This window comes from Neophocaena asiaeorientalis, unplaced genomic scaffold (assembly GCF_003031525.2).
Source record: "Neophocaena asiaeorientalis asiaeorientalis breed wild unplaced genomic scaffold, Neophocaena_asiaeorientalis_V1.1 scaffold46, whole genome shotgun sequence".
Taxonomy (NCBI): domain Eukaryota; kingdom Metazoa; phylum Chordata; class Mammalia; order Artiodactyla; family Phocoenidae; genus Neophocaena; species Neophocaena asiaeorientalis.
Window position 1 is genome coordinate 8,393,747 of NW_020175393.1, and position 10,437 is coordinate 8,404,183.

A 10,437-nucleotide genomic window follows, 5' to 3' on the forward strand; every position below is an offset into this window, starting at 1 on the left:
TGCTCACAGCTGAACCCAGTCCCCGGCTCCTCCTCATTCTCCAAGGTGACCGTGTCCGCAGCGGACTCGTTCCCAGATGGTCTCGTACACCCCCCCACCTCGGCCGCTGCCCCTGTCACCCCCCTACGGCCCCCTGGCCTCGGCTCTGCCTCCCTGCACAGTGGGGGACCCGCCCGGCGGAGGACCAGCGACAAGTTCTGCTCCCCCATCTCCTCAGGTAAGGGCCGTGGGGAGGGGTGTCTTTCCCCAAGCTGGACCCCCCTTCTGGCTACCTCAGCCTCTGCCTGTCTCCCCCAGAGCTGGCCCAGAATCACGAGTTCTACAAGAACGCCGACGTCCGGCCCCCCTTCACTTACGCCTCCCTCATCCGCCAGGTGAGTGTGGGAAGGTAGACGGAGTCCGGGGGGTGGGGTGGGGGGAGGCACACAGTCTGCACCCCTCCCTCAGGGTCCCGGGACCAGAGAACGTAACTTTCCATCTCACACTTGTCTCCTCCCACTCACACCTGCGTTTTCCTTCTCAGCCAGACGGCCCCTCACATGGGCTTCGGCTGAGCCATCCTGCTGGTCACTCAGGCCTGTCTGTGGGAGCACACACACTGTTGATGCCACTTACACCCCCTGAGTCATCCATACCCTCATTTCCACGTACACACACTCCCATGAGACAATTTTCTGATAGACTTATGGTCACTTGTAGTCTGTCTCCTTTTCTCTGTCTCAGATACACACACACACACACACACACACACACACACACACACACACACACACACACACATCCACACGCCATCTCATGTTGAGGGTGCCCTTTACAAAAACCAGGATAAATTCCAAACAGCCCCCACCCCCGGACCTCTTTCTCCCAAGAATACTGCTTTCCTTCCCAGTCTAGGGCAGGGGCCCTTGGAGCCATTTTCCCTGCAGCAGAAGTTCACGTGCTCCTCCCACAAGTGCACGGCCCTCGAGGCTCGTGTTCCTTTTAGCCTCTGGCTGGGCTGTAACCAGCCTGCCCCTCTCAGGGGACCATCAGGCACCCCCGGTCTTGTCCACATGCTTCCGCAGCGGGTCTCCTCTGCTCTCAGATGAGTTAGGGGCCAGGCTGAGGGGAGCTGGGGCAGAGCACACAGGCCTGTGGCCCTTGCAGGCCCAGACTGAGGGTCCCTGTACTTCTTCCTTGTCCACAGGCCATCCTGGAAACCCCCGACAGGCAGCTGACCCTGAATGAGATCTATAACTGGTTCACCAGGATGTTCGCCTATTTCCGGAGAAACACGGCCACCTGGAAGGTGAGGCATGCCCGTCCCTCCTTGCCAGGGCCCCAGGCGGCCTTGGACATCTCCAGATCCCTTTGAGACCAAGGCTACCTAACAGTCCCCTCGGGGTGGCAGTTCTATAGAAGTGGCCCCACCAGGCCCCAGGCTGGGCCCTGGACCCCTCCACCTCCACCTCCACTTCTCTGGAGCGCTCCCTGCATGGGCCCAAAAACCCCAGCTCCCTGAAGTAGGGCCTGCGGGAGTCGGTAGCGCCTGAGCCTGGTAGGGAGGCCGGGGTTACATTCACAGGAGACCCACAGGGTTCAGAGTCCTCGGCTAAAGGCGCATGGTCTGAAGCCCAGGATGGGTGGACGGAGGGGGCTCGCAGGCCTGGACACGTGGGTGGACCGAGACCCTGGACTGGAATACACTGGGGCACAAACACAAACGCTCACACTCTCCCCAGCTCTGCCATCAGTAGCAGGAAGATAATTGTCTTCATCCAATTAGGCATTTTAACACCTTCAGCCATACGAGTTCTCCTGGGGGATCAGAAACAGACAAGGGAGGGAACCTAGGAAAATGGGACACAAGAGTTGTGGGCTGGGACTCTAAGCCATTTGTTTTTCTAGAGCCAGCACAGGGGGTATGAGTCTGGCTCTCTGATGGGTGAGAATGTTAGGTTCTGTGCAGCAGGGTGGGAGGGGGTGAGGGGAAGGAGAAGGGAGTGTCGGTACCCTGTGGGAAAGGATGGACACCCGGGAAGGAGTCCCCCACATCTCAAGACCTGAGTTGGATCCCTGGCTCTTGAGTCCCTCTGCTGGCCAGTGCAGAAGCTGCAGTTAAACAGCCTACCTCCCCGATCCCACCAGGTTTCAACAAGTGTCACTAGGGCCCCCTCCCTACCAGTGACCAGGACGAGGTGGGATCTGTACAGGGCCCAGCCTTCTCTGCCTTCTCTGTGCCAAGTGCAGCAGGAGAGACTGCTCCGTGGCCTTCTGTATCTCCGTGCCCAATTCCCAAAGCTTGGCCAAGAGGCTGCAAGGCTGGGACAGCTGCTGTGATTGGCTGCGAGTGATGTCATTTCCTGCCAACCACAGTCCTGCCCTCTCTCTGAGCCATCAGGGCCTTCTTGGAGCCACCTGGTTCAGTCTCCAACCTGCAGGCCAGTTTGGATACCACGTTTCATAAATGATAGAGTCCTGAACAGACTTTAGGGATCATTACAATTGTTACATAATGTTGACTTTAATATTGTATATTAATCGTCTACCTTTAGGGGAGTCAATGTGGAGCCTCACTGCCCTAGACAACCTCCTCCTTGGGGGCAGAGTGCCTCTCATCCACCTACCCTCCTTTCTTGTTCTCTCTTAACTGCATCACCCTCTGCAGTCTCTACTTCTCTCCTTTCTTGAGGTCGGGAGGAGCTGGTTTAGGTGACTTTCTTAAACCCCTCGATGACCATCTTGAAGCCACCTCTCCTGTAGCCCAGCCCCCTTGGGCCTCATACCACCTTCGACTGGTGGCCCAGCCTTGGTCATCTCAGCGGCGTGTCTCCCTCCCAGGTCTTCACCTCCATCTCCCCTCCCCTAGTCTAGGTCCCAGCGAGCAGCCAGCTCATTGAGTGACCTTCCCATTTAACTGTGCTCTGCTGCTGCTTCTGTCACTGGGGGCACTGCCTGCGCCCTCCCTGTGGCCCAGCAGAATCCACCTCAGCTTGCGGTCCACTCTGACCTTCAGGATTTTTTGCCGCCAAGCTTCCATTCGCGTCACTTGGGAAATGCACCCTGTCTACTCCCAATTCTATTTTCTTTCCGCCCCCACTTCCGACCCGTTTCTCTGCCCCTTGAGGTCCCTCCTCTTCTCCTCCACTATTTCAGCTTCCTTTCCTTCCTCCTCCTTGACTCTCTTGGGCCCCCACCCTGGGATGCTGTCCACTTCAGACCAGGGCAGAAGGGTTGGGAGCTGGCGTGGGCCAGGCCCTAAAAAAACCAGACCCCTTAAATTGCCGTTAATGTTTCAGCGTAATGAATTAGTCTCTCATCACGAATCAGGCTTCGAAACGAGGGAAAAAAGCCCCAGTGAGGCCATCCTCGGAAATTGGGGTCATTCTCATTTGCAAAGCAGAGGATCGGAGCCCCGTAATGCGGGCAAATTTATTCCAAGGCAGGAGCCCCGGCGTGATTAGGCCCTTTGTAATTATCGCTCCAAGAGATTCCACTCCAGCCGCCCGCCTCCCTCGTGGATTAGCAAGCGAGTCGGAAAAATACACAGGATTTAATTAGAGGCAAATTAAAATTGGTAATGAAATCGGGCCAGTTGCAAGTGGCAAGAGTTGGAAGGGAGAAAGGGAGAGGGGATTGATCTCCAGGGGCATGGGCTGCCTGCCCAGCCTGCTTTCTTCCCCGTTTAGAAATGTAAAGAGGAGACAAGGATGGAGATGAGGTGCGGGAGGCTGAGGGGGGGACAGGTAACAGGGACGGGGACGGCTGGGGCTGTGAAGTTGAGAGAGGAGAGCGTGGGGACAGGAGCGAGGCACATGGTGGGCGGTGGGGGGGTGGATGAGGGCCCTAGCCCAGGTTCCCGGGGTGCGGGGGGGAATTGGGCCAAGCACCCCTGCCCCCACCCAAGTGTCCTACAAACCGGATGACCTCAATTCCTGAAGTTATCCTGCTGGGAGGAGGCGGGACCGACAAGGTGACTTGTCCCTCCTCTTCCTGCTGTACAGTCACTAAACCCAGGCTCTCCTTTCTCTCAGCTTCCTTATGTTAACAAGTATGTATTAGGCCTCTACTGTATACCTTATGCTCTCAGTAAGCCGTCTGTTCTGAGCCACAGCCCAAAGTCAAGGCTCCCACGCTCCAAGGTGGTCAAGGAAGGTTGCAGTGAGGCTTCCTGAGTTATTCCCAAAACTTTCAAAGGCTTAGTGGGAACTCTGTGTGCACCTGAGGTAAGGTGTCCCAGGCTCACTGAGGTGCCAGGACCTGAGTGTGGTCTCGTGCCGCTCAGAAGCCCTAACAGCTACATGCATCTGACTAACGATGTTGAGAAAACAGATTATCGCTAACGAGGTATCCTTCACTTGGTAGACAGAGTTTTCCAAAACGTGGCAGGGAGAAGGGAGCAGACAATACAATGGGTTGGCGGTGGTGAGGATGCCGGAGCCCCTGGCTCCAAGGGCCCAGTGGGGTCTTCCCTCGGCTCCGGCTGCATCTTCTCCTGCCCGGCCCTCCCCTTGCTTGTTGCTGGGGAAGGTGGGACCAGGTGGGACTTGAGGACCCTCCTGTCTGTGCTCCCCCGAGCGGAGGAGGGGCCACCTCTGAGCGTCTGCTTCTTGTCACTGCGCCCCCAGAATGCAGTGCGACACAACCTCAGCCTGCACAAGTGCTTCGTGCGCGTGGAGAACGTCAAGGGCGCCGTGTGGACCGTGGACGAGCGGGAGTACCAGAAGCGGAGACCACCAAAGATGACGGGGTACGTGGGCCCACCCCCCCCCAGCGGAGGAGGGGCCACCTCTGAGCGTCTGCTTCTTGTCACTGCGCCCCCAGAATGCAGTGCGACACAACCTCAGCCTGCACAAGTGCTTCGTGCGCGTGGAGAACGTCAAGGGCGCCGTGTGGACCGTGGACGAGCGGGAGTACCAGAAGCGGAGACCACCAAAGATGACGGGGTACGTGGGCCCACCCCCCCCCCAGACCTGTCCAGGGTACCTCTCTGCCCTGGATCCTTCCCACTGTGGGGTCGGGGGTGGGGGGAGGAAAGGGGTGAAGGAGCCCAGGAGAGCCTGGAATCTGGAAGTGACAGATGATTAGGAAGAGGGCATTTCTGTCTTTTGCTTCTGACTGAGGGAAGGAGCTGAGGGGAACCTGGCACCAGAGAGAGACAGAAGCCCAAAGTAGCCCCGGCCGGAGCTGGGGCATGGGCAGATGGCAGCCAGTGTGGCCGTTGGGGAGGGGGCTGCCATCCCCAGGGCCACTCTCCCCCATCTTATTGCTGGATGAGCCAGTCTGTGAGATCTCCAGGCACCCCCCCCAGAAAAATACACAGGATTTAATTAGAGGCAAATTAAAATTGGTAATGAAATCGGGCCAGTTGCAAGTGGCAAGAGTTGGAAGGGAGAAAGGGAGAGGGGATTGATCTCCAGGGGCATGGGCTGCCTGCCCAGCCTGCTTTCTTCCCCGTTTAGAAATGTAAAGAGGAGACAAGGATGGAGATGAGGTGCGGGAGGCTGAGGGGGGGACAGGTAACAGGGACGGGGACGGCTGGGGCTGTGAAGTTGAGAGAGGAGAGCGTGGGGACAGGAGCGAGGCACATGGTGGGCGGTGGGGGGGTGGATGAGGGCCCTAGCCCAGGTTCCCGGGGTGCGGGGGGGAATTGGGCCAAGCACCCCTGCCCCCACCCAAGTGTCCTACAAACCGGATGACCTCAATTCCTGAAGTTATCCTGCTGGGAGGAGGCGGGACCGACAAGGTGACTTGTCCCTCCTCTTCCTGCTGTACAGTCACTAAACCCAGGCTCTCCTTTCTCTCAGCTTCCTTATGTTAACAAGTATGTATTAGGCCTCTACTGTATACCTTATGCTCTCAGTAAGCCGTCTGTTCTGAGCCACAGCCCAAAGTCAAGGCTCCCACGCTCCAAGGTGGTCAAGGAAGGTTGCAGTGAGGCTTCCTGAGTTATTCCCAAAACTTTCAAAGGCTTAGTGGGAACTCTGTGTGCACCTGAGGTAAGGTGTCCCAGGCTCACTGAGGTGCCAGGACCTGAGTGTGGTCTCGTGCCGCTCAGAAGCCCTAACAGCTACATGCATCTGACTAACGATGTTGAGAAAACAGATTATCGCTAACGAGGTATCCTTCACTTGGTAGACAGAGTTTTCCAAAACGTGGCAGGGAGAAGGGAGCAGACAATACAATGGGTTGGCGGTGGTGAGGATGCCGGAGCCCCTGGCTCCAAGGGCCCAGTGGGGTCTTCCCTCGGCTCCGGCTGCATCTTCTCCTGCCCGGCCCTCCCCTTGCTTGTTGCTGGGGAAGGTGGGACCAGGTGGGACTTGAGGACCCTCCTGTCTGTGCTCCCCCGAGCGGAGGAGGGGCCACCTCTGAGCGTCTGCTTCTTGTCACTGCGCCCCCAGAATGCAGTGCGACACAACCTCAGCCTGCACAAGTGCTTCGTGCGCGTGGAGAACGTCAAGGGCGCCGTGTGGACCGTGGACGAGCGGGAGTACCAGAAGCGGAGACCACCAAAGATGACGGGGTACGTGGGCCCACCCCCCCCCCAGACCTGTCCAGGGTACCTCTCTGCCCTGGATCCTTCCCACTGTGGGGTCGGGGGTGGGGGGAGGAAAGGGGTGAAGGAGCCCAGGAGAGCCTGGAATCTGGAAGTGACAGATGATTAGGAAGAGGGCATTTCTGTCTTTTGCTTCTGACTGAGGGAAGGAGCTGAGGGGAACCTGGCACCAGAGAGAGACAGAAGCCCAAAGTAGCCCCGGCCGGAGCTGGGGCATGGGCAGATGGCAGCCAGTGTGGCCGTTGGGGAGGGGGCTGCCATCCCCAGGGCCACTCTCCCCCATCTTATTGCTGGATGAGCCAGTCTGTGAGATCTCCAGGCACCCCCCCCACCTCTTCATTTTACAGGGAGAGGAGGCCCAGAGAGGACAAGGGGCTGGAGGGTGGTCACACAGCAGATTCCTGGCAGAGCTGGGTCTCTGACCTCTACCATGCAGCACTTCAGTGGAAACTGAGGAATCTGGGGGAGGTTTCCTCTTTCAGCCTCCCTTCCAGCACCACCACCTCCCCACACCGAGCACCCCACATGGGCTTGCCTGCACATCTTGGGCCTCTGAAGCAAGTTAGATGGCTCTCTGTGGGTGCCTGTGCCCCTCAAAGATTCCTTCACCCCAGACAAGAGCCTCTCTACCCTCAGGCAGCTGTGGGTGCTGGGGCAGGGTTGGGACCCGAAAAGGAAAGCCATTCCGTTCTGAGTGCCCCCATGTGCCAGTCACAATGCTTGGAATCTTCCTGTCCCCTTATCAGCTTGGAATCAGAAGACCTGGGCTCGAATTACACCTCTGCTTCTCACCAGCTGTGTGACCTTGGGCCAGTTCCTTAACCTCTCTGAGACACCCTCTAAACTGGGGATAGTCACTGTGGAAGGATGGCCTTAAGCCATTGCTTTTCCTGACCCAACTCCTAAACACTTTTTTGTGCAGAAAAGCCTTTGGTGTGGAGCATGTGGGCACAGGCTGAGCACACAGCTTATTGGATGTCCCAAAATTCAGGATGGCAAGAAAGTGGATTTTATAGTAGGGGACGATGGAGGTTATCACTCGGACCTTGCCAGACATCGGGAAATCTAGACTGGAGAGAAAATACTGGGCCACCTGACGTGGAGACAGACACTGGGAGGGGTCTGGGTCCTACTTCTCAGCCCTGAGACCCTGGGCACATTCCAGGGCCCCTAGGAGCCCCGGCAGCTCACCTGTGAAGGGGGCTTTCGGTCCCAGATGTGCCAGGTCAGTGGGAGGATTGAATAAGATGGGGCACAGCCGACTCTGGCCTCCCAGGATTAATGAATGGGACAGTCCCTGGCACAGAGCACGCCCTCAGTTAGGGTCCAGACCTGAATGAGGAACAAGCGAATGAATGAAGCAGACGCTGCCTTCTTTCTCCTCCAGGAGCCCCACGCTGGTGAAGAACATGATTTCGGGCCTCAGTTATGGAGCACTTAACGCCAGCTACCAGGTAGTGGACTGGTCCCCCGCCCAGTGCCCTCCCACCCCCTCACTTTCCCTCCAGCACACTGGTCTTCAGAAGAGACATTCCCCCACCCTCCCTGGCAGAGACGGGGCACAGAGCGGGTAGGTTGGCATAGCCAGTGGTGATCCCTTCCCTGGCTTACAGATCTGGGGTGGCAGCGGGGGCAGGGGGTGGGGGGGTCCTCTGTCTCCCGGGAAGGGAAGAAGTCAGGCCCAGGTTCTCAGGAAAGCTGGGAGGCAGCTCAGCTTCGGAGCTCTGGCCTTGGGAGGGGGTGCCAGAGATCCGGCAGCCCATGGACACACGGGAGGCTCTCTAGGGCTGGGGAAGGGACGGTACTTGACTGGGTGGAGCCCGCTGACAGGCCCCAACTCTGTGCCCTCCAGGCTGCCCTGGCCGAGAGCAGCTTCCCCCTCCTCAACAGCCCTGGCATGCTGAACCCTGGCTCCGCCAGCAGCCTCCTGCCCCTCAGCCATGATGACATGGGCGCCCCCATGGAGCCGCTGCCCAGCAACGGCAGCAGTAGCCCCCCTCGCCTCTCCCCACCCCAGTACAGGTGAGCCCATGGCATGGACCCCAGCCCACCGCCGTGCTCCCCGCAAACATTAGGAAGGCAGAATCTTCTCCCCCTGCAGCTGGGATCCCCATCTTGTCGCCTTCAGCACAGCTCTCTTCCCAGGGCAGGTGGCCCCTCTCTTCCTTCTCATTGCTCACCTCCCCGCCCCCGTCCCCCCCCCACTCTTTATTTCCCTCCCTTCTCCATCCTCTGTCATCTCCCTTCCTCTCTCCTTCCCAACCATAAGCAATCTCTATCCATCCCAAGACCTCCTTTCCTTTGAAGGGAGACCAGACCTGAGACGTCAGGCCCCAGGGGCTCAGAGATGAGGGGGTCCTGGGGAGGCAAACTCTGGCCACACCCCTGCGCCCCCAGATCCTGGATGCATTTGGGGCTGGGCCGGCAGGAGAGGACCTCCAGGGTGTCCACATTATCCCTTCTGTCACAGCCACCAGGTGCAGGTGAAAGAGGAGCCAGCTGAGGCGGAGGAAGACAGGCGGCCGGGACCCCCCCTGGGGCCCCCTAACCCCAGCACCTCGGGGCCTCCAGAAGACAGGGACCTGGAGGAGGAGCTGCCGGGAGAGGAACTGTCCTAAGGGCCTCTAGGGGCAGGCAGGGCAGGGGTGAGACCCCTCCCTCCCCCGGAAGCCAGGCCCCACCTACCCCGACTCCTCGCCCCGCCCAACCTCAAGGCACCTCCAGGACTCAGATGGGGGGCTGGGCCAGCAACTCCCAAGGTGACCTGACCTACGACGACGCTCGCTCGGAGTGGGGGGGGCAGGGACCGGCCGCCCCCTAGGGGACACAGAACCCCTGGTCTGGGACTGGCAGAGGACACGGAGGGCCCAGACCCCTCCTCAGACTCCCCCGCCCACATCCGAATCCCGACCCCAACCACCAGCAGCAGCAGCAGGGCCCTCCTCCCCCACCAGCTCGCCCCCGCAGGGCCCCTCAGTGCCATGGAGACCCGCAGGCGGGGCTGAGCCACCCTCTCACACCCAGGGCCCCCCCATCTTGCTCTGGCAGTAGTCTCTGGCCAGAGGCCCCCGTTTCCCTAATTTGTGCTCCCTTCCACCTTCTTGTCCTGACTGTGAAGAAGTAGCTCCACCCCCGCTCCTACCCCTGCCCTGGCCTGGGTTGGGGGCAGCTACAGTCTCAGAGCAGCCCCAGAAAAAACCTGCCCCTCAGCTGTGCCGGATCAAGAGCCACAGCTGGTGAGGGGGGGACAAGTGGAGTGCCCTGGGGGGCTCCGTGGGAGTAGGGCTGCCTGGTTCCAGGTCCACCCCCCAGGCGGAACTGGGCTTCCACTCCCATTTGCTGGGTGCTGCCCCCCAGGCCAGGGAGCATAGGAAAGTGACCCGGTGCCCACCTCCTCCACAGAGGCCTGTGCCCGGTGCACTCGTAGAGGTGGACCCGCTGAAGGCGGCCGAGCTGCCCTTGAGGCTGGAGTTGGGGCCCCACGGGGTGCCAGGACTGCGGGAAGCACCTGCCTGTGTCCAGGGAAAGGCCAGGCTGAAAGCAGGCTTGAGGGGCGGGTGGGATGAACACGGCGGCTGCTGTGACCCGGCAGGTCACTCCCACCCCAGCCTTCAGGTGCCCCATCGCAGTCTTCCCTCACCCGCCCTCAGCACCCCTTCCCTGCGCCCCCACCCCCCAGTTACACAGATGACCAAAGACCTTTCTTATGCCGGAAGCAAAAACCAAAACTTTTTTGTTGGCTTTTTCCTTTGTCGCCTCCCATACCCCCTGCTCATCCCGCTTCCCATCCCGGCCCCAGGCTGGAAGCCCTCCCCAACTTAAGTTATTGTTTTAAACCAAAGTTTACAGTGTCTGTTGGTGGCCAAGACCCTCTCTCTCCACCCTCCCTCCACCCCACCCTG

The 10,437-nt window shown here is 59.4% G+C and overlaps 1 protein-coding gene across 1 annotated transcript in view; it reads left to right on the forward strand.

Annotated features, from left to right (window-relative positions):
• Positions 1–9,443, forward strand: part of FOXP4 (forkhead box P4) — a 35,384-nt gene extending 25,941 nt beyond the window's left edge. Inside the window, exons 12-18 of the mRNA XM_024766232.1 lie at positions 10–217; positions 298–374; positions 1,187–1,288; positions 4,608–4,729; positions 7,923–7,989; positions 8,388–8,557; positions 9,006–9,443. Coding sequence (XP_024622000.1) covers positions 10–217; positions 298–374; positions 1,187–1,288; positions 4,608–4,729; positions 7,923–7,989; positions 8,388–8,557; positions 9,006–9,153 — 894 coding nt within the window. The 3' untranslated portion in view covers positions 9,154–9,443. The remainder of the gene's footprint in view (positions 1–9; positions 218–297; positions 375–1,186; positions 1,289–4,607; positions 4,730–7,922; positions 7,990–8,387; positions 8,558–9,005) is intronic.
• Positions 9,444–10,437: the final 994 nt, after the last annotated feature.